General features: G+C 33.5%; 9 protein-coding genes across 9 annotated transcripts; 4 read left to right on the top strand and 5 right to left on the bottom strand.

Annotated features, from left to right (window-relative positions):
* Positions 1 to 5,631: 5,631 nt before the first annotated feature.
* RO3G_14401 (uncharacterized protein) lies at positions 5,632 to 6,885 on the top strand (the record flags this gene model as incomplete). Its single annotated transcript, XM_067668985.1, has 2 exons — positions 5,632 to 5,895; positions 5,947 to 6,885. 2 exons carry the CDS (start codon positions 5,632 to 5,634, stop codon positions 6,883 to 6,885), a joined length of 1,203 nt encoding a protein of 400 aa, XP_067525086.1.
* A 1,099-nt stretch (positions 6,886 to 7,984) lies between these two features.
* On the top strand, positions 7,985 to 8,519 carry RO3G_14400 (uncharacterized protein; the record flags this gene model as incomplete). Its single annotated transcript, XM_067668984.1, has 3 exons — positions 7,985 to 8,077; positions 8,126 to 8,366; positions 8,479 to 8,519. The coding sequence occupies 3 exons, from the start codon at positions 7,985 to 7,987 to the stop codon at positions 8,517 to 8,519; spliced, it is 375 nt and encodes a 124-aa protein (XP_067525085.1).
* Positions 8,520 to 9,778: 1,259 nt separating this feature from the next.
* RO3G_14399 (uncharacterized protein) lies at positions 9,779 to 10,880 on the bottom strand (the record flags this gene model as incomplete). Its single annotated transcript, XM_067668983.1, has 5 exons — positions 9,779 to 10,224; positions 10,301 to 10,382; positions 10,435 to 10,514; positions 10,589 to 10,809; positions 10,879 to 10,880. Coding segments are annotated over 5 exons (831 nt in total).
* Positions 10,881 to 11,086: 206 nt separating this feature from the next.
* Positions 11,087 to 11,416, top strand: RO3G_14398 (uncharacterized protein; the record flags this gene model as incomplete). Its single annotated transcript, XM_067668982.1, has 3 exons — positions 11,087 to 11,159; positions 11,225 to 11,311; positions 11,367 to 11,416. 3 exons carry the CDS (start codon positions 11,087 to 11,089, stop codon positions 11,414 to 11,416), a joined length of 210 nt encoding a protein of 69 aa, XP_067525083.1.
* Positions 11,417 to 11,810: 394 nt separating this feature from the next.
* Positions 11,811 to 13,589, bottom strand: RO3G_14397 (uncharacterized protein; the record flags this gene model as incomplete). Its single annotated transcript, XM_067668981.1, has 4 exons — positions 11,811 to 11,858; positions 11,960 to 12,098; positions 12,153 to 13,017; positions 13,145 to 13,589. 4 exons carry the CDS (start codon positions 13,587 to 13,589, stop codon positions 11,811 to 11,813), a joined length of 1,497 nt encoding a protein of 498 aa, XP_067525082.1.
* A 4,722-nt stretch (positions 13,590 to 18,311) lies between these two features.
* On the top strand, positions 18,312 to 19,748 carry RO3G_14396 (uncharacterized protein; the record flags this gene model as incomplete). Its single annotated transcript, XM_067668980.1, has 3 exons — positions 18,312 to 18,644; positions 18,692 to 19,283; positions 19,333 to 19,748. The coding sequence occupies 3 exons, from the start codon at positions 18,312 to 18,314 to the stop codon at positions 19,746 to 19,748; spliced, it is 1,341 nt and encodes a 446-aa protein (XP_067525081.1).
* A 321-nt stretch (positions 19,749 to 20,069) lies between these two features.
* Positions 20,070 to 20,502, bottom strand: RO3G_14395 (uncharacterized protein; the record flags this gene model as incomplete). The annotated part of the gene is made up of 2 exons (XM_067668979.1): positions 20,070 to 20,147; positions 20,203 to 20,502. The coding sequence occupies 2 exons, from the start codon at positions 20,500 to 20,502 to the stop codon at positions 20,070 to 20,072; spliced, it is 378 nt and encodes a 125-aa protein (XP_067525080.1).
* Positions 20,503 to 20,960: 458 nt separating this feature from the next.
* Positions 20,961 to 21,305, bottom strand: RO3G_14394 (uncharacterized protein; the record flags this gene model as incomplete). Its single annotated transcript, XM_067668978.1, has 3 exons — positions 20,961 to 21,061; positions 21,125 to 21,160; positions 21,221 to 21,305. The coding sequence occupies 3 exons, from the start codon at positions 21,303 to 21,305 to the stop codon at positions 20,961 to 20,963; spliced, it is 222 nt and encodes a 73-aa protein (XP_067525079.1).
* A 314-nt stretch (positions 21,306 to 21,619) lies between these two features.
* RO3G_14393 (uncharacterized protein) lies at positions 21,620 to 22,944 on the bottom strand (the record flags this gene model as incomplete). The annotated part of the gene is made up of 4 exons (XM_067668977.1): positions 21,620 to 21,803; positions 21,862 to 22,148; positions 22,307 to 22,618; positions 22,702 to 22,944. 4 exons carry the CDS (start codon positions 22,942 to 22,944, stop codon positions 21,620 to 21,622), a joined length of 1,026 nt encoding a protein of 341 aa, XP_067525078.1.
* Between the last annotated feature and the right edge of the window lie 172 nt (positions 22,945 to 23,116).

The raw sequence follows: 23,116 nt of genomic DNA, 5'->3' as shown, positions 1-23,116 counted from the left end.
TTGGAGATAAATAGGAGGAAACAAATAGCAATTTAAAGAACGAGAGTTGAACATCTCAAGCATATAACCTCATATTTTCATTATTGATAGTAGTAAAACAGAACACATTGTAAGTAGAACGACATTAAAACAGCAGTAAGTGTAAGGCTTGACGTGTACACAAAAACCAAAGATGGCTTGCTTTTATTTATATATAATGCTTTGTACATATATTCGTCAGTGTGGAAGCTTTGTAAGTTGGGCTTTTTACTTCGTGACATTCAATCCCATGCATGGATACTTTGTAGAATATACAGTTATCAACTCTAGCTGATACTGAATCTCATTAAGCAGACATCACAATGATAATGTTTTATTAAAACTATAATGCAAACGAAAATTTTTATTAAATCTATATATCAATAAAGTTTTAAAAATGCTAGAGGAATGTTTGTTTTTATTAAGTATTATTACGTCCTTACACATAATTATATAGCAAGTAACAAAGAACCAAGCGCTTAAATAGCAATCTTTTTGTAAATAGCCTCTTTGGAAAGTATAATTTTGTTTTTGTTTTTTGTTTTGTTTTGTTTTTTAAAAAAAAATAAAGAATCACCTTTGAATTACTCTTAAACACTTTCTCAAGTCTATAGGATATGAATGGTACCCCGAAGGGCGTTCCGTTCACTGTCAGGTTCTAAGTCTATGTCTGGAATGTTCTGCGAAAGATATACCTTGTTTCTAGGGATCACCCTCTCTCAAGCAAAGTGTGACCGGGTCTGTACTTCGGATGTTAAGACATCTTCCGTATGTCACTTGGACGAACAGAGCGGGTATTACTATTACTTGAGTTCGCAATCCTCCTTAGAGCTTACAAGTTCCAGCAGATCATCGTCCCATCCTGCCACAGATTTTAGAAGCATAGCAAAGAGGTGATAAAGGGATAGAAAAAGAAGAGATTACAAAGATAATAATAGAGACTACCAAAAGAGAACTTTTACAAGAAAGGATTGCTAACAAGCGGACCATGCAGACATAAAAGCAAGTACAGAAGCAGCCTTAAAGGGGAAGCATTTATATTGACACAGAAGAGAATAACTACTGAACTAAAATAAAAGTTAATAAAAAGGATAATTCTACTACTAACATTACTTTTTAGCCAAAGGAGTAGCAAAAAAGACAACTTGACCAAGGCTAACAAAGGTAAGCAGGATAAGCTATTTCAAGAATGTTAATAAAAAATTTATACAGTGTAGAAGAAAATTTTACCATTTTATAGGCCAAGGTATGTTTTTCTTTTTAACTATTGATATCAATGGGATGACGCGTTCAGCATTGAATTAAATCAAAGGAACCATAGAACGATAAACAAAAATAGACTATATCGATTTTTGATGTTAACTGAGGCCATATATTTTTAACGTTTGATTAAAGACCAAGTTGATAGTAAATAAGATATTTTAATAGGCCAAAGAGAGAGAGAGAAGCATGTTTGAGCAGAAGTGTTCTTGACGAGAGACCATAAGAACCAAGTTTAGAGTTGAAAAGATAAAGTGTTTAGGCCATCAGTTTTAGAGAAGAGCAATTGTTTGATGAAGAAAGGAAGAAAAAAGTTTTGGCAAAAAAAAATCCCTTAAATATTTTTTTTTTCATTCCTGATGAGTCATTCCTCTTTCTTTTTTTTAGATTTCTAAAAACTTTAAAAACTTATTTATACATAAAGGGATGGTAAACAAAAGGGAAAAGCCGCTCTAAACTAACGAGTAAACAATCACAAAAAAAAAAAAAAAAAAAAAAAAAAAAAAAAAAAGCCTCGCTTGACTAAAGCTGTTAATCTTCCTTGTACACTACATCCTATCATTTAAAGCCTAAAATAATAACATTTTTATTTCTAAATGAGCTTTGTACAACCATTTTCTGCATAAAATTCAAATGAATTTAAAGACCTACGGTTCCTTTATTTATTTGCGACGTTAAATATGTACAGGAAGATGAAGAATCTGCCTTTTTTTACATTTAAATCATATTCCATATAAAAGAACTTTCTTTTTATTTTCGCTATAAAAATAAATATTATTTTTAATCTGCTCAATTAAAAAAAATAGAGGGTAAGTCTATTCTGAACTTCGTGTGTAACAATTCTCATGCGAAAAAATTTTGTTTTACTCGCTATTATTTAGGACACATGAATAAAAATCCTCAAAAAAGCTTTTTAATAATATGGTTCTAATCTATTCTTTGGTATATGTTTCAACTTACTTTAGTAAATAATAATAACTATTATTAAAGATACGATAAATAAAGTAGTCAATGGCCATGATTTTTCTTGCTTTGCATTTTATATATATCTGTTGTTGATAAGTATTCTTTAAAAAAAGTCTGCAATTTTCAGAGAAAAATTCAAATAACACTAGTAATGTAACTTCCAATCATGCAAAATATGATGGCCAACGTACTTTAAAAACCATTTTTGTTAAGACTAAGTTCAACGGTATGAATAGCGCCTCAAAAACTTTTATACGTGTTCATCAATTAGTTATTCCACTGTGGTTGAAAGCATTTGTTGTGTTCCTGTCAACATCTGTTTTTCTGTAGATTTAACAACGACATCAAGTATCATTTGATAAGCTAAGAGTTTCAGAAATCGATTTGGATAATCAGTGTATGAACAAACCTATTTTAGGTTAACTATCAAGATGTTAAAATTAATAAGACAATTTATAGTTATATACATATGAAAAAAAAATTAGTTGAGGTATTATACAGATATAATGATTGCTTCTTTATGATAGCTAATAATTTCAAATAATACAATCCCCTTTTTGTATAAGTATTTTAAGGCTTAGATACTGATTAAAAACAGTTTCATAGCACATCAAAAAGTCAAGCCTGAGAGGTTGATTAGGAAAAGCAGCCCGAGATTCAACTTTATTCCTCATACAGACATTTTTTAAGTTTTTATTTTATTTTTAAAGCCTCTATTTTTATTTTCTTTTTTAAAGGTAAAAAAGGAGGAAATAAAAAATATAAGTATGGAGCCCAATTTATTAACAATAAATTGCACTGTAGAGAGAAGGCCATCTTTTTCTAAGCTTTTGTAGAAAGATGATCGTTGAATGTGCTTGAACAAATACAAAGATGAGGTTTCATTGTAACTTTGATCAGACAACAAGACATATAAAAACAATGAGACTTCATTTGTGCTGATTGTTGGGTTTTGTTTATTATCTAAAACCAATCAATTTACAATGAGATAAAACAGAAAATAAAAGCCTTTCCTCATTTTATTTACCCAGTTTGGAGGAGCAGTTTCTGTTTTTATAAACCTCTCCTTTTTTCTCTCTTTTTAAAAGAAATTATGACATCTTTAATAACCAAAGAAGTCGAAACAAAGCAAACTATAATCGTTTTGTATCTTAGTCGTTTTAACCGAAGAAAAAATTATTGTTTTCAAAAGAGAGAACTAATGTGTCTTTATATGAACTCCAACTCATCACTTAATGTAATAAAACTCTGTACACGCAAAAGCATATTATTCTTCATCAAGACAACAATTAGCACTTTCCACAGAACAAAAAGACGAAGAAAATATATCAGGGGAATGTGCTTTCCCCTGCTATTGTTGACTCCATCATTTGATGAAGAAAAATTGCCCTTTAGTATCCGCTACATTAGTTTCAGCGAATATTCAAATTTCATATGCTAAGCATTCTATCGTTGGTTATTAAACAACGATGATACAAAGCCTTACCATGATATGGATTATATGTAATAAAAGCAAGGAAAAAAAGATTTCTTTACTATAGATAACATTTTTTGCGTTTATGTTCAATATAGTTATGCTCGTTTCTGTTGCTAAGAATAACGATAATAAAAAAAACTAAGAGCAATGCTCAGAGATCCTTTTCATGATACTATATTGTATTTTAGAAGAGAACTTGGTTTCTCAACTCTTGTTTCGCAATGTACGAAAAATTTTATATCCTTGATGAAAACAGAAAGCATTTGAACAAAAATGTAAAGCTATCACTATCTAACATGTTTATTGACTTCATAATACTAATGACCAGAGAATTACTCTAAAAAAATTATTTAAGAAAATTGAAAGCGTATTGGTCTGAACCACTGAAACCTTTGATAAATATTTATCACAGAAAGCTTATGGCAGGAAAGATAGAGATAACTCAAGCATTTTTTCTTCTTTTTAAGGAGTGAACAGCCAGAGCTGTGTCGATTCGTTTCTCGATTGATTCGTGTAAACAAGAAACATTGATTAAGAACAGACATCATGTACAATGATAAGTATTACTAGAAGAAAAATTAAGTAAGGGCATAAAATTTAAAATAAGTTTCCAACATGAGCTTAATAAACATGAATTGCGCTGATTAATGTGTATTAATTAGGCTTAAAAAGGGATATTTGAAATAAATATATTCAAGCAGGAAAAAAACAACAACCACTTCTATATGTCATCCCTTTTTGATATATATAAACGCCTGATTACCTTTATTATTCGCCAGCTGCTCTCTATATTATGGCATCAGGTGTAAATGATTTCATTGTTTAGAAAAAATGACTCCACACTGCTTAAAAATTAGATATTCTTGCTTTTAATTAAGTTGAATGCAGAGCTGTTCATACAATTTTAACTAATCATTTAAATTTTTCTTTTCGTAGCTTGCTTACGCTTCATCCACAGGCTTTTGACTAAAGAAATAGTGTTGGATTGAACGCACCTGAGACATTTGTAGCATATTACTGTATATATACATAGATGCATATATATATATATACTACATTTACTACGGGATATACAATAAATTTCTCGTTGACTCCTACGAAGCCAACTACTCCATAATAAAAAAGGTATTGAGTTCATATTGTTATGCTAGTCTCACGAATGCTCAAGCCAAGGATTTCTCTGACTAGTCTTCATATCATCTCTCCAAACCTTAAAGTTTATCCTGTAACTCATTTACATTATATTATTTACCACCCTTGCTCTGATACCTGCTTTATTTTGGTTTCCATTCTTTTTAACAAAGAACCAATCTTTTCTAGTGTCAGATAAACATCCAAATTAAAGATGTTTTGAAAATAATGAGACAACAGCAGAACCTTTATGATTGAATCAATGAGCTTTTCTCTCCCTCTCCCCTTTGACTACCAGATGAATTTATATCTTTTACAAAGCAATTCTTTTGAAGTAGCAGAGTTTATCACTGTTTGAAATATAGTACTGTCCTTTGAAGTCTTAGGAGTTTGAATTTCGAATCGAATCTAATCTCAATTTTAAGCGAATAGCAGTCTGTATTTCCACAATTAACCGAATCAAATATGAATTCATGTTTTTTAAACTACTTTCGATGCTCAAGCCAAATCTATATGCTTTCTTTTTATTGTCAAAAATAAATTGAAACTGTGCCTTCTTTACATGGTTTAAGTAGGAAAATGATGAGCAAAAAATAACTGGTCTCAAAAATAAAGGGGTATGAAATGTCAAATGTGCATTCATTCAATTCAGTGGCTTAGCTGGGCAAAATGTTCATCATTTTCAAAAAAAAAAAAAAAAAATTATACATAATTTTTAAATGGACCCGTGTTGAATAAAATTCTCTTTTTTTTTTTTTTTTTCTTTTTGATAATTTTTTATGGTAATTTATAGTCAAGATGTATTAAAAGAAGAAGCGATAGATCCTTCTTCACCTACATTATCTGCAGCTCAATCCTTGTTTTCTGGAACCTCCCCTGTACCCGAAGATGTTACGACTATATTCGTTGTAGGATTTCCTGACGATATGCAAGAAAGAGAGTTTCAAAATATGTTTCTTTTTTCTAAAGGATTTGAAGGTGCTTCATTAAAGTGGCATTGTAAACAAGACGAAGAAACAAATGAGAACAATAAAAAACAAATGGTAAATTACACACAAACAAATAAATAAATAAAAAATTTATTTATTTTGTAGATAGGATTTGCTCGATTCGCTACTCGTTCTGAAGCAATAGAAGCAGTTGATGTATTAAATGGTCGCAAAGTGGATTCAGAAAAGAGCTCGATTTTAAAAGCAGAGATGGCTAAAAAGAATTTACATATCAAGAAAGGCGTGAACGCTTCTGCCACTACTATACCGCTGACGATTGGCACTCGAACCTTGAGTCAAAAGAGCTCTAAGCTAGCTGGATTAGGATATGAACCATTTTCACCTATTCCGACCGACTTATTATCGCCTATTCAAGATTCCTTCTTTACGGGTGACACTTTATTCAACGATAATCGCTCACAATCTTTTGATGGCAGAAACAATCCAATCGTCAATCCTGTTCTTCCTTATCAACAGCAACAGCAACAACAGCAACAGCAACAACAAACATTTCATTTATTTTCCAAGTCAACTTTTATGGACACTGAGCTTGATCCACTCCATTATCTGTCAAAATCTTTACCCATGTCCAATGTCGATTCCACCGCAGACAATAAATTGTTATTATCATCACCCATCAGTCGCAAAAATTCTTTTCAGCCCATGCCGACCCCTTCGCTATCCCGTTTATCAGCAGCCACGATGGATCAAAATCCCCCATGCAACACACTCTATGTGGGAAACCTGCCTCTTTGCACAAACCAAGAAGAACTGCGGTCTCTTTTTTCCAAGTGCTTGGGATATAAGCGTATGTCATTTCGCATCAAATCTCAACAGCAAGGTCCAATGTGTTTTGTAGAGTTTGAAGACGTCTTGTGTGCCTCACAAGCAATGTCTCAGCTGCAAGGATTTGCGCTCTCTAATTCGCTCAAGGGAGGCATTCGACTCTCCTTTTCAAAAAATCCATTGTTTATCAAACCCAAAGAGACAGATATTAATTTCAATTTTAGAGAAATGGGTGCTGCTTTATTGGCAGACTTGTAATACGCAGTCTATTTTATACATTTACATAACAACATATTATATTTGCTTACATTCAAAGAAAGAAAAAGAATCATTATTTTAATTTGTATATAATGCGCATAACAATAATAAAACAAGGCATGTCATTTTCTCAATTACAGTATTTTTGCTTGAAAAAACATGAAAAAATGATAATCATTTGTCTGTGCAAGATACGACTGATAGGAATAATGATAACTATGAAATATGATTGTGACTTTATTTTCAGAGAATAACCTTGCACTGTTACTCGTTTTCCATCGTATTGCTCATAGACGCTTTTTGGAGCATTTTTTGTTGAAATTTGTAAGCAGCAGGTCTTGGAAAATCAGTTTGTGATTTGATTCACATTGAACGAGACCGAAATATTACGGAAGCGGTTATACTTAATCATAGATGAGTCTGGAGTGCGTTGCTGAAAAAGAAAAAACAAACTGTTGACTTTCGGCTCCTTCCTAAGTTTTTACCACTCTTTGCGCCATTTTCATCAAACAAAAAAGCTCATTTTGGCCATGCTATAAACCGAGTCTAATCGACTTGTAAATACCAAAAAAGGAATTGATACAAACTATTCGGTTGATGAATATCTTGTTTAACAAAGTTTCATATTAAAATAAAAAAACTTGACAGTTAATCAAATGTTAAACGAATCCAAAAGCATATAAAAAGTCCCAACAAGATCTTAATTCTACATAGACCTTTTAAAGGCAAGGTTTGATATAAAGGAGCTGATGCTTTTTGATGTAGGTCAAGAGATGCTACGCTATTGTATTTGGTCTGGTCCGCATGAAGAACACAAAAAAAAAGCCATTGATGAGGTTGTGTACAAACTTTTTTTTTTTCCAGGAACAAATGATCTGCTGACTAAACAAAACCTATTTAATTATCTGTATGATCATTCTGCTTTTTTTTTTTTTGTTTTTTATCACATAATAAAGAATATGTTATTCCATACTATTCCAAAGCATATCGATCACTCTTTAGATGTACGATATATATTAAAAAAGCAAAATATCTGTTAAAAAAAAAAAGTCTAATGCATTTTATTAAAAAGGCTCTTAAATATGAAGAGCTACATCAAATGTTATTAGCAGATATCATTGAGATTTGTCGTGAAAGAAACTTGCCAACAGAAGGAACGAAATCTCAATTAATAAGTGACCTTTTATTTTGGGTAAAAGTATGCATATGAATCCATGCTGATTTATAACTTTTATTATAGAAAGAGCATACAACAAGGTTAATACCTGCTCCCTCAACACCCCAACTAAAAGAGGACGAATGTTCACAGTATTCCTCAACTTCGACCACAATGTTTAAAAACCAAAGGGAGCTCATCAATTCCAAGGAATTTTCCTTGTTGTTTCTAAATGGTGATTCCGATTCTGGTTTAAATATTCCTTTTAAGGAACTTGTCATAAAAAAGAAAATAGGAAGTGGTGGATTTAAAGATTGTTATGAAGGTAGGCTTGATCTATTTTCTTTTCTAAGCTAACATGCACATGTAGGTGTTTATAAGGGAGTAATGTCCAACCTGATTTTATCTTTATGATTCCTGTTACTTAATCATTGTAGGAAACGGTCGCTGTTGGAGAATTAAGAATAACACGATTTAATGAAGTTAACTTGGCAGAAGTGAAGCATGAGATAAATGTATTAAAGTAAGTCAAACTATAGCATTGTTATGCCCCAAAAAGAGCCTAACACGATCACAGACAACTTCGACATGAGAATGTAGTCAAATTCATTGGTGTCTGCACCCATCCTAGTCATCTGTGCATTGTGACCGAACTCTGTTCAAAGGGTGACTTATTTGACGTAATTCGAGCTTACCCAAGACCTAGTTTTACACAGCAGGTGATGTATATGTACGATATTGCCTTGGGTATTGCCTATTTACATACCAGAAGACCTTCTATCATTCACAGAGTAAACATTTATTAAACCATTGTTCATTGCATATGTAACTCTTTCTTCTTTAGGATTTGAAATCCATGAATATCCTAGTAAGCTCAAAATATTCATTTCTTCTTTTCAACTTATTTTCCTTATATAGATTTCTAGCGATGATAGAGCAAAAATAAATGATTTTGGTCTAGCACGTATTCGTCCCAAGGCAAACACAGTGATGCATACCCAATGTGGTACCCCAAATTGGGAAAACCTTTTTTTTTTTTTTTTTTTTTTTTTTTTTTTTTTTTTTTTTTACTTGGCTCATCTTTTTTTTTTTTATAGGCAAGGTAACATGTAACAAAAAGATTTTGCAAGCCATTTAAACATTTTTTTCTTTTCTCAAAAAAAAAAAGCGCCTGAATTTTGGACTTCTAATCCAAGTTATACTGAGAAAGTGGATGTAAGAAAGAAAGAAAAATTGAGGTGCTTTTAGCTTTACACTTTCCGCCTAGGTTTATGCGTGCGCGCTGATATTTTGGGAGATTATGACTTGGGGTAGTTGTGGATATCCTTATCAAGGTAACTCTATCTTTAAAGAAAGTGAGAAACAAGTAGGATTGAACTTCATCACAGATCTTTCTGAGCATGAATTGTATGAAGCTGTCAAGCATCATGATGTACGACCTCCTATTTCACAATTGACCAATTTATATCCAAGAAATCTTTTGGTTTTAATCATGGAAATGTGGGAAACGGATCCTTTACTGGTAAGAAACAATAGATCATTTCATAACGTGTTCATCTTATATTTCAAAAAGCGTCCTTCCATGAACCATGTTGTTGAACGCCTATCTGCTTATTTAACTTAATATTCCCCTCTTTTTCTTTTACAAAGTTTTTATTATAAAAGTCTTTTAATTCTTTTGGCTGCTGTTATTTTTAAAAAAGAAAAAACAAGATATCACATTTAATACACATTTTTTTAACGTCTTGAAACTGATTTTCTTCTTGGTGAAGGTGACATGCTGTAGCTTCTACCACGTCTAGGAGGGGGTGATCTACTGTATCGACGAGCAGGTGATCTACTGCGACGAGGTGATCTGCTACGACTAGGTGTAATGCTTCTTGAATAGCTTCGACTGCGAGAATAGCTGCGTCCACGTGAATAGCTGCGTCTGCGTGAGGGGCTGCGTCTGCGTGAGTAACTGCGTCCGCGAGAATAACTGCGTCTATCGCGGGAATAGGATCTCTTTCTAGAGAAGCTGCGTGAAGGAGAGCGAGAGTATGAGTAACGTCTGCCACCACGGCGAGGCGGAGGCGTGATTGAACGAGAGTAACGTCGTCCTCTACCAAATCGTTCAGGACGGCGAGGTGGTCCACGATAACTGTCTCTTCTGTAACGAGGTGGAGAAGAATAACGTGCTGCTGCTGAAATAAAAAAAAAAAAGAAAAAAAAAAAAAAAAGAGAGATGAGCTCAGGTAATCGTTTTAAAAGGAGGCTTACCTCTGGGTGGTGGAGAAACTGGAGATCTTGATCGCTCTTTAGATGGAAATGCACATGTCAACCTTGCTCCATCCAATTGTGCCTAAATCCAAAAGAAGGTTATATCTTTACCTTTCCCTTTTCTACTTTCTTACATTATGCATGTAGCTTATAGCTTTTTCGGCATCCTCTTGAGTTTCGAAATCAATGTATGCTTTTCCCAAGTTGATGTTAACTAGAGAATAAAATTTTCATCCTTTTTTGGTGAGTAAGCGTTCTAAGAGAGAATATTTCTATTATCATTTTTACATTCTTTATCCAAAGGAAACTTAATGTAAGTGATTTTTCCAAATTGTTCAAAAATTTCTTTCACGTGCTCTTCTTTGACATTACGCGTCAAGTTGCTGACTACAATAGAGTATAAATGTTCAGGACTGGCTGATCGAGAACGACTTCTGCGAATAGGAGATCTTCCTCGTGATACTGAACGACGTCTTGACAAAGAACGCGAAGGAGATCTTGAAGAGGGCCTAATAAATAAACGTTAATCATCATAATGAATATGAAAGAGTGTTATCTTGCTTCTTTTTTTAATTTACATTGTTAATAGTTTCTCCACAGAAATGTCTGGTAAAAAGGGAGAAAGCCAAAGAAAATAAAAGAAAAAAAAAAAAGATGCTCAAAAATGTTCATACTTAATGACGTAAAATTAACCGTCACAGTCTTTGTTTGGAGTGCCCTTGTGCGAAAGACTCAATTTTTTTTTCTTGTTCCATCACCACACACATAAACAATTAACTTACAATAATGTTTAAGGCCTTGAATCGTTTTGCTCTTGAAAGACCCGTTATTTTCTGGTCATGTGCTATTGGTGCTGTTGGTAAGAAATTTATATTTAAAAGATCTTTGTAAGAAAAAATTTAAAATCATCACTTTATACGTTAGGCCCTGTCATGGTTTGGACCGTTCCCAGCATCAGACGTAACTACTTTGGCTTTAAGGGATATGAACCTCTTCCCATCACTTATCCTCGTAATGTATACAAAAATAAACAAATTTCCTTTGTAAATCTAAAAATTTAAAATAGTTCCCAACCGTCCTCGCCAACCTACTACTGGATATGAAGATAGCGCATAAAAACTTTAAATAAAACTTACAACTTGTATACAATGAAAAAAAAATGTCGAAAAAATAGTTTATTTTGTGTATATCGGAAATGTACAGACACATCAATAACCTTTCTTTTTAAAACGACATGAAGACAAGTAAACAAAAAAAATGCCTCAAGCGATTTCTTTATTATATTTACATTAAAAAAAGAAAAAAAAAGAGAGAGGGTTACTATAAACTTACTAAAAGATATATAATAAATATAAAAAAATAGAAAGGAATCTAACTAGGCGGGAAAAGATGAGAGAGGGGGAGAGAGAGATGGTTAATGACAAAATGTGTATGTGTGTATATATCAGTCAGTTTCTTTCTTTTTTTTTTTCTGAGGGAGAAAGGGGAAGGAAGTTACTCTAAAAAAATCTTATCGTTTCTTTGGTGCATTGGGTTTTGGTTTATGATAAACATGACACTGTAGAAAAAAAAAAAATGAATACATACGAAAATAAAAGATGGACTGTGGTTTACCTTGTGTGCATGTCTGTACCAAAGTACACTATTTTTTCTTTTTACATTACTAACAGCAACCCACTGATGACATTGATGGCAAAGGCCTTCTACTAAATCTTGATCCATCCAACGTGTCTCTAGTGGTTGAACAAACTCTTTACCAGACACAGATGATATGCCATGAAAGAATTGTTTATGGTACCTAAAACGATTGAATAAGCAACACAAAAGTGACCCGGTTGCGATTCGATTTTACCAATAGGCACTATTTTTAAGTTGTAGCCATTTACCAGGCTTACATGTATCACATAAGCCTTCTTTAGATTGTCCATTGTATCGAACCCACTGAGGCGTATATTGGTCTCCAGCAAAGCGCAACTTTTGTTTGCGAGGTCTTGCTTCAGGATCTGTCCTGGCTGCCTCAACATCTCTTGCAGACATATCAGGAAACTCATCGTCATTGGCTTCGATTTCTTCTTCTTCATCCATGTAATAATTTGTCTTTTGTTTCTTTCGTTTCTTTGGTATCAACACAGGCATCTGGTGTCCATACGATGGCTGCTGCTGATGTTGTTGCATAGGATCCATAGGCCCGTGAGGAGGTAGTGGCAATTTACCATTAGCCACTGGATAATAATAACGTTGCTGATGATGCTGCATTTGTGGAGGAAAAGTATAGGTGTAATAGGCTTGAGGTTCTTCACGCTTTTGAGCCATGTCAGGTTGGCGGGAAAGAGGATGGAGCATAGGCATTTGTTCTTGCTGATGAGGGTGTAAAGGAGGTGGAGGAGGATGATGATAGCGATAGCCATGTGGCATAAGGGGTTGAGTAGGATGATACATGCGCGCAAACTCATAAGGATGATGTCCTTCCTCGTGGCTCCAGGTTAATTTGGTAGCCACAGGCTGATCGGGTTGTTTTGCAATAGGAGCAGGAGGTGCAGTAGAAAGGTGAGCAGGTTTATGCAATAGATCAGATCTTTCCAAAAAAGCATCTGGCATTGTTTGCCAGCTCATATTTACATCATATGAATAACGGCGTTTAGATCCTTCCACTTGGCCCCATGAATTTTTGTTTTGTGAGGGAATAGACATGTCATCTTGCCACTGCTGATGTCCGCCTACGTATATATTTTTTAGTTACAAAAGGAAAAAAAAAAATTTTATGCGCATAAATTTTTTACACACACACCCAATTTTTTTTTTTTTTTTAAAAAAAAAAAAGGGAGATTTTATTACTATATTTACCTTTATGTTCAATTTCATTTGGTTTAGGAAAAGACATGAGCTTATTAAAATTGGCTAATAACATGGCCGCCTCAATCGAATTTCTTTGTTGTGATAAATGTAAACTAAGTTGATTTTCATGCTTCAATCCGAATGGTAAACCAAGGATAGCAGGACTACTTTTACGTTTATCATATCTATTTAATAACAAAGCAGGATTCAGTCTATGAGATCTTCCAGATGAAGCAGAAGGTTCTATTTTATTTTCTTCTATTAATTCATCTTCTTCGTCTTCTTCTTCTGGTTCATCTATTTCTTCTTCTTCGGGAGAGTATTTTGAATCTTCTTCAACTAAAGTTGGTAAAATAGTAGGAATTTTATTGCTTGGTTGTAGAGAAGATTGATTTTCTGCATAATGATGAACAGGATGTTCTTCTGATGGTGGAATGTAACCTTGAATATCCATTTTTATCTATTTTTTTTTATATAAAGTGACTCGCACTGTACAAATAATGTTTTTGAGGGAAAGGCAAATAAAAATTAAAAAATAGGGGAAAAAAGAAAGGGGAAGAGAAGTCTCTTTTTATTTATTTGAAGAGAGAGAGAGAGAAGAAAAAAAAATTAGAAGCAAATAAAAAAAAATATTCAAGCAAAGAAAAAGGACAACCAATCAAAAAGTAGGCTGTTTAGCCTCACTTGCATTTGTGACTTGTCCTGTTTGACCTATTTTTACGCCTTATTTTTATATTAACTCACATGAATTGGATATAATCTGTAGGGAATGGCTATTGATTGTAAAGGAAACAATGAAAAAAAAGTTTTATGCTTTACGTTTCACTATTTCTTTTGTATTGCTTTGATTAAGAACTAGTATTACTTGCATTGATGGCTTATTATTTAAAGCACAGATATACAAATGATTGGATAAATTTCAAATGTCCGAAAATGATTGTATTACATTTCAAAATTAAAAAAAAAGTGTTTCGAATATTGATCAAGCTTTGCAATACATCAAGCTTTGCAATACAAGAAGCCATTCGTTTATTTTATTTCATTTTCTAAGTTAAATTGAAAAAGAAGCTTCAAGACACTTTGTTTATATATTTTAAAGCAAATAGCTTATCTATTCTACGAGTTTCACGGTACCTATTTTTATGCATCATGCAAAAATGATACCCAGAAAAAAAAATTGGATGATCTGTCAGTGGCTTATACTTTATGACCCCTGCTTTTTGTTTAATACTGAAGCTTATTGGTAATCATATGAATCACATTAAACACTTGAATCATACACAATACAAGAAGAGAAACAAAAAGAAAACTTTGTCGTTTCACTCTTTCATAACCTATTAAGCAGTACGTACATATAAAATATCATTGGTCAAAGTGGTCTTAATAAAACCTTTACTTTTAATTGAAACATAATATCCTTCATATCAGGAAAAGGGCAAATGAACAATTCTTAAAGTCGCCATCTTTTTAAAAGGACTCAAACGTTTCATATTTACAGCAAACAGCTGTTCTTTCTATTTCAGTATACACAGTTTACCTAAAGTCTGAATTTGTTTCTCTAAGTTTCATTTTTATGCTATTAACTTTTCAATCCATCTTTTATCTACTGTGTTACTGAATGAATTTAGAAGGATACCTTATAACTAAAGAAAAAAAGCTATAGAGATCGTAAAGGAGACTTCTTCTTCAAGTGTCCAACAGCAAAAGAAGAAAGAATTAGTGAGTAAAGCATGTATGCTTGAAGAATGGTAATAAATGGATATTAAAAGGTACGGTTGTAGATTTAGACTTTATTCTGAAATGTTTTTTTTCTTCTTTTTATGGATTGAATAGTAACAAAGTACAAAGATGACAAAGACAAATAAAATAAGAGTTCTGCAGACAACACATGCAAAAATATCAAAAGGAATTTCATACTATAAGCTGTTGATTTTCCTATTTTTCGAGACATTAGTTTTAACTAAACATGCTGAATGTATTCTAGAATAAAAGAGCACGAAAGATACAATCAGAAATCGTATCCATTAAACACATACAGCACCCAAACATCTATAAAATATCTATAATTAAAAATTGGCGTTTTTTAGCCAATGTGCGGGATGGATTTAAGAGATATCAAATGAAAAAATTGATCCCTTTGAATTGTGGTGCTAGTATTAAAAAGTCTCTATAGTCATTTCATTAGATGATACACCAGTTTCTGACGCATGTATTTTGATCTGCGACTGTGATGATTTGATAAAAAGAAGAAAAAAAAAATTTTTTTCTACTGCACCCTAAACAGTCCCCACGACAAATATAAGAGCAAGAAACCTCCTTCTGTGCGGGTATTTCCTTCTTTCTTATAATAAAAAAAGGTAAATATACAAAACAAGCTTGTTTTATGAAAAGAAAGCAATGATTATAGAAATATTTGCTACTTCTGATGAATAATGAAGCTAAAAAATATCACCAAGATCTATGAGCTTTCTTTAAACAGTTATTTAAATCTCTTTTACTTATAATTATTCTTTAGGTTTATCATTCTTTGTCTTTGCAAATTTGCTAAAGAGAGAAAAAAAGGTAATCTTTTTATCTATTTTTTTTTTAAATAAAACGTTTATACATCAAGATTTTTTTTTTTTGTTGGTTAACAAAGTGCAAATCCATACTTTTTTAACCCCTTTTAATTGATGTGATCTTGTCCATGTTTTTTATGTATTTTATACTTGCAATCTACGGTCTATTCAAAACGTGTCAATTGCCTTTTTTCTCGACTGTTCCATCCTCTTTGAAATGCATTTTAAAAGATCGTGAATTAATCTTCTCACAACGACTATAGATCACGTCTCTATTGTTTTTCTTGGATGCTTGCTTGTACGATACTTTGTAGATATTCTCTGATATCAATTGCCATATACCCTGATATTCACACAGCGCAAGAAAGCTTCTTTGCTATCACAGCCTCCAATAATACTCTTTTCTGGTTAAAAAAAACCAACATACCCAAATTTGTAGACATGAGTGATGAAGCATCGGTCTGTTCAAAATCCTTGATCCTGTACTATAAACGTACAAGAGCAAGGTCGCTTTTTTTTTTCAAGGAGAGTTTACCGTTTTTCCTACGTCCTACTACACGTTCAATAATCAAGGTGTAAAATAAGATTTTTTCAAAAAATTTGCCCCCTGATATCCACTGTTAGACCATCAAATATAACAACCAAAAGGCTTCAAGCTCGTCTTGCATCAGGTTCTATTTGACTAGCAAGAACCAACCGTTTTCCATCTGTCAATCTTTAAGCAGCATTAGTTGTTACTCACTTCTATTTCTGCTCAAATACATTCCTCCATTCGAACGTGTGGCAGCATACATAGCTTATGAAGCATAAAGATTATTTTACAACTCATATAATACTTGGTAACTTTGTTGAATCTACTGAAAGCAAGCTAGTTAACCTTTGTAAGAATCCATACAGCTCAGTATTTCATAATTGTGCTCGAAGCAGAGCAAATGTAGTCAAATAGGAAGATTTGCAAGCTATGAGGTATGAAATCATGGTGCTCCTTTGTATGTATATGATTACTTGCCTAATCATCAGCAACTTTATAGATTTACTGATCGTATTCTGTACCAAATTCTTCTTTCCTTTTGAAACACATAAGTTAATCAATTATCTTTGTATACTATGGAGCATGCGTGTGAAGCATCTGTTGAAAGTGCGAATAAAAGGTTTTATGAACCACTCATGATCAATCCGTCTTGCACATTCGAGGAATTTATCAGAACTCATTGATTTTTCTGTCAAACCCGCAAAAGAATAACTCGGCATCAGGTCAGATCGTATGAACTTGAGGAAAAGAAAGTGCCAAGACTGCACGGTTCGCAAGCTCACGTCGCCTGGTACCGAGTTTCTCGCCATTGTCTTATACTGGTAGATTCAATTTCAGTAAAGTTTTGCTTTCAACAAAACAACAGATTAACCGTTCGTTTATTTCTAAAAAGAAATCAGTAGATTTGCGTTCCATGTCCATGAAGACACGTTGGCTACTAGCTGCGTGCTCTCTTGAGACATCAAAAATCAAGTAGCGCTCTCCAACATTACTTTAGTTACAATAACAAAAAGATCGTTGTGAGCTTTAATGTTAATTTGATGAATCCACAGCAAACGAAATAATCAAAACCATTTTTTTTTGTAAACAAAAACTGCCTTGGCATGTAACGTAGTTGGTAAGGTTTGGAGGATATGTATATATATAGAATTTAAGCCAAGGCTGGGAAAATCAGAGAAGGCATTATAAAGTAGTAAAAGGTCATGTAAACAGAATATTATTATGGTATCCATTTCTGTAAAATCAAGAAGCACATCTATCGAAATTAGTAGGAAGGATTTCTGTGATCGCTAATGTTCAGCACGATCACAAGAGAACAAATGTGTTTGATAAAGAAATACAATTTGCTTTCGGAAGACTGTAAAGAGCAATCAGAAGAATTTAACCGTGAGCCTTAAGCAAATGTCCTGTATTATTAAACATAGTATACTTACAAGCTTAACAAGGGTTATCTTGTAAAGGTACATAAAGTTAGATTGAGCATCTCAGGGTCTTTTCAATTAGGAACACCGACGATCTCAGGTCATTTTCAACAACTGTTTCCGCTGTGTTCAAATATAGAAATAGATTTGATGGCTAATAAATAAGATAAACGCATACCTACTTTTGAAATAAAAATTATTTCCTTTGTATTCTCAAATGGCTTGATTCAAATTACAGATAAAGGCAAAACATCATCTGATGACAGAGGACCGGAGCTTTTGAGTAGCAAAAAGTGCCACGGGAAAATCCTAATAGAGAAAAGCCATAAGTGACTTTGAAATTTTAAACTAGTCAACTCATTTAAAGCCCCCCTTTTTCTATTTCCACCCTTTTTTCCATTTTTTTTATTTTATTTTATTTACATAATGGAAAAAGTTCCCATAAACCTCTTAAAGAGAGAAGAGAGAGAGAGGGAGAGAATATCGCGTTTTGTATTGATGTGTTTTATTAGTCAAGTAGAAGAGTTTTCTAGAAATAGATAATGTAAGTTTAAATAGACCTACTGCAACAAAAGAAAATACATCATTATTCAATCATGACAATAATCAAGTAAAACAATCATAATAAAAACACACAGCGGTATATTAATATCATATAGACAAACATGACACGCGATCAAATTAAATATTGTGGAGCGATTATGAGGAACTTGAAAAAACATCGAGACGCCACGCCTTTTTTACAACCTGTGGATTATATACAGCTAAATATACCAGACTATCCAAAGATCATTCATCATCCCATGGACCTTGCCACAGTTGATAAAAAATTAAATTCAGGCCAATACAGTAGTGTGGATCAGTGGATCTGTGACGTTCGATTGGTTTTCAATAACTGCTTTAAATTCAACGGACCTGAGGCTACGATCTCGATGCTCTGTCAAAATGTAGAATCTGCTTTTGAAAAAAGCTTAAGACAGATGCCACCGAGTAAAACAGTAAGATTTCTTCATGTGCTTGCAAATAGTCTCTAACTTTCATATAGAGTGAACCGTCCCGATCGCCCTATGTTGAATATGACAAAGAAGAAGGGTCAGCAAAGAAGAAACAAAAGACAAACTCAAAAGAGACCTTTGCTTTAATATCAGAAGACATTCGACCCAAACGAAAGGCCCAAGCACCCACCAAAGAGTATCCCGAAATCAAGCGTAATCCGAGAAAGAACGATGCACAGCTCAAATTTTGTGCACAGGCATTAAAGGAATTGAAAAAGAGTAAATACAGAGATATCAACTACCCCTTTCTTCATCCAGTCGATGTGGTTGCTCTCAACATTCCTGATTATGTTGATATCATCAAACACCCTATGGATCTGTCGACGATTGAAAAGAAATTGAACGATGGAGAATATGTTGAACCCAAAGACTTTGAAGAGGATATCAAGCTGATGTTCAACAACTGTTACCTTTATAATCCTCCCTCTTTGCCTATTCACAAGATGGGCCGTCAATTAGAAAAGGTATTTGATGAAAAATGGGCCCAGAAGCCTCCAAAAACAGAACCTGTTCCCTTGGTGGATGATGCTCCAGAAGAAGAATTTGATGAAGTACTTGAACAACGAAATGACTCGGATGATGGTAAGCTATTCATGTCTTGTGTGCAACATATCAATAACATGAACATTAGAACGCGATCAAAAGATTGCAGAGCTTGAACGCCATATTGCTACCATCTCCCAACAGATTGCATCCATTAAATCTCAAAAGAGAAAGAAACCAACAGAAAAATCACGTCGTGCGAGTACCAAGTCAACAAAAGAAAAGAAGACATCTGCTCCGAAAGAAAAGAAGAGAAGAACGAGTGCGACGAGTAAGACAAAGGAAAGAAAAGAAGAACTTCCAGAGTTTACATTTGATCAAAAGAAGGACTTGAGTGAACGAATCAATAATTTGCAAGGGGATCAATTAAATACAGTTGTTGATATCATTCGAAGTTCGATGCCCAATCTGGATGGTGTAAGTCATCATGGAATGTTATTTGGTTGTATATTAATTCATAGTATCATCGTAGCAAGGACAAGAAGAAATTGTGTTGGATATTGATTCACTTGATAGAAGTACTCTGCACCGGTTGCATGAGTTTGTTACAGGAGAAAGTTTGTTAAAACACCACAAGAAATCATCGCTACCAAAGAAACAAAGAAACTATGGCGAGCGTACAGAAGAACGTAAGATTCATGAATTTAAGCAAAATACAAAAATCCCATTCTAGTAAAAGATGCAAACTAACACTCATTTATATTTTATCCTGTAGATTCCTCAAGTGAAAGTGGTGAATCAGGTAGTGAATCAGGATCTGAATCTGATGACAGTGCAAGTAGTTCGGATTGATTAGATACCAAATAAAAAAAATTACTTTTTTAATTAAAATGTTTCATCATCGTCATATTCTACAGAAGCTTTGTTTGCTTCTTCCTCTTCAGGTGGAACTTCAAATCCCTCCTAGAAAGCATTGTTAATATACTAATGAATAATAAAAGATGACTATCCTAGTTACCTCTGTGCTGTACAAGATATTTTGAATATTTTGCAAGACAGGAATGGCTTCATGTTCTGTTTTACCGCTGTCTGCCAATGCCAATTCAATACTTTCTAAATTTTCTTGAACCTCAATTTCAATCTCACGTAATTTTCCGAAATAAAAGTCGCGTTCCTTTTCGAGACCATCCACAGTCAACTTGAGTTCTGCAATTTGCTTATTAAGATCAATGATGGCCGAAGCAGATTGATTATCCAAAGCACTAGGACGTCCACCTCGGCTTACACTACGAGCAGCTATTTGGGTGTCAATGTCCATTCTGTGCTCAACTCATTCGATTCTTTACCTGGTGTCTTTGTTGCCTTTTTACCAGCGGCGCTGACACGACCACTGAAGCAGCAGATGGACTCTTGGTGGTCGCTGTACTTGGAGCACCTCTTTCACGACGACCGACAGCATCATACTCTCCTCAGATATTTCGTCCCATATTTCTTACCCACTGCATGATCTAAATTGTTTGGAAGTTTCCCTTTAACTAAAGGGTCAAGGGGGTTAATTTTTCCTGGGCTTTAATTAGGGGGGGGGGGGGTAAAGAAAAAATTGTCCCAACCCTTTTTTATTTTTTTTTTTTTAAAAAAAAAAAAAAAAAAAAAAAAAAAAAAAAACCAATCCAATTTTTTTAATAAAAGAAAAATGAAAAGGAAAAAAGGGGAGAAGTCGATAAGTTTCAAGTTGAACCAAAAAAAAAAAAAAAAAAAAAAAAAAAAAAGGTGTACTTACTTGTGCTTTTTAAAGGTATTTTGTAAAATTTTGAAGTTGTTTACAAACTCATATTCAAGTTTAGCTTCAAACTTAACTTTCTGAACAGGAACATCACCTAAAGAGTTTTATATAAGGAAAGATGTATTTACAGACAAACAAAAAAAGGTGATGAACATACCAAAGATGGAGTCAAAGATTTGACAGTAAGCAGCACCTACAGTGGATTACATAAGTTTTTTACGAAATGTAGAAAAGAGTTTTTTTTTTTGTTTACCTGTTCCAGCTTGTTCCACTTTAGTATACCTTGTGGTTAAAAGTTCATTAAGCCAACTCAATAATTCAGTACGAGATTCACCCATATTGTGTGTGTAAAGAAGAAGAAAGAAACAAGAAGAAAAAAGGGGGACACGTGTTGTAATTCAATCTGAGTCTTCTTTGGCCCTGAAAAAAAATAAAAAAAAAAAGAGTTTAATTTTTATTGACTGTACGTAATTTTTCATTGAAGAATCTTTCTAGTTTTACAGCACATTTTGAATAATCAGTATCTTCTGCATTATATGTTTTACAATTATCAAATATCTTTTGTGTATCTTTTATAAAGTCTTCCATAGTTGGATAAGCATCTGCTTTTACGTTCTCTTCCAACGTGGTAAGGTCTAAAAGTATACACACATCAATATGTATGCATGCACAAAAGTATATGTTTACCCATTGGTTCTTTAATAATCTCATAGTAGTCAGTCACTTCATCGGATTTCACAGGTTCTAAAAATGGCCAAGCATGTGTATAATTTTGCATTTCTTCTACTAAATATAGCATTTCATGATATTGAGGAACATGTCTTGGTCGATTGGATCTGTATTATATTAATTTATAAGAAAAGGTCAAGCTTTTTCATAATCTTGTTGACTTACATCATATCCATTTCAGGTGTCCATCCTGAGTCAGATATACCAGGTACTTGAAGTGGGTCAATAGTAGTCCCATTGGGTATATTTTTGATTCCTGGAAATACAACATGTTCTGTAGACTTTTCCTTGATCTTTTTCAGTATCGCATTTCGCTGTATACTCAATATCTCATACAGCTCAAGGTATTTAACTTGCGGCACAATACTACATTGCATAATTGTACTACCTTCGTAATCCTTAATGTATCCAACCCATTTTCGTTTATCCAACGTAATCTCAGTTGTAAATCCCTGTTTTCGAAAATAGCCCACTGCAAAGTTATCAGCATAAGTCAAAAAATGCTTTACGTTAGAGTGGTAGGTTACGTGATCCTTCAAATGGTTCATAATAAACGACCCGTAACCCTTGAAGGGGTTAGTACTTTAACCATAATCTCTATACTACTCACTTTGACTTGTTCAGTAGACGCAATGGCGCAAAAGACAATCTCTGCAAACTCTTGTGTATTAAAGGGTCTATAGCATATACCACCAATGACCTTATTTGGATTACGAATAAGCGCAATACTACAGTGATTTCTGTCATAAACAAGCCTCGCTATATAATCTTTGGGCATATTGGGCAATTGTTTTTGAAATAGGTTTTTTAAACCCGTCAAGAGGATCATGCTATTGCGTGCTCCATCATTCAGTACCGCCTCTACTCTTATCCTTCCTTCTCTTTCTTCTCTCATCGCAGCTGACTCTTTTCTTATTTTTGGCTACAAAGAAGGGTACATGAGAAATTAATGTGCTTACTATTCCCTCCTCCCTCCTGTTTTTTTTTTTTTTTCTTCTTCGTTACCAAAAATTCCTGTAATTTTGGATTAGAAGCAAAACTACTATTTCGATATAAAGCTTCTTGCTTTAGTAACTCTTCCTCTTCCTTTTGCTTGGGTGTTTCGAATTCATCATCCAACTCCTCTTTTATTTTAACCAATTGATCGTCGCTATCTTCTTCTCTTCTACTATCACTGTCTTTCATGTTGTGATTTACTTCTGATAACTTATTTCTCTTTGCCATATGCTCTACTTCTTCATCACTCATTGACTCTCTACTTCTTTTTAAATCTACTTTATCGTTTCAATCCAACTTCTTTTAAGATTCTGCATAAAGTATAAAATTCTACCTTGGTCTGTATTCCTTGACGCATTATACACAATTTGCCTATGTAATTATGTTGTATCAGTGAAATCCTATGGAATAAGCATACGTATGC

This window comes from Rhizopus delemar, genomic scaffold (genome assembly GCF_000149305.1).
Source record: "Rhizopus delemar RA 99-880 supercont3.14 genomic scaffold, whole genome shotgun sequence".
NCBI lineage: Eukaryota > Fungi > Mucoromycota > Mucoromycetes > Mucorales > Rhizopodaceae > Rhizopus > Rhizopus delemar.
The sequence above is the reverse complement of the archived record's forward strand: the minus strand, read 5'-3'. Positions and strand labels throughout refer to the sequence as shown.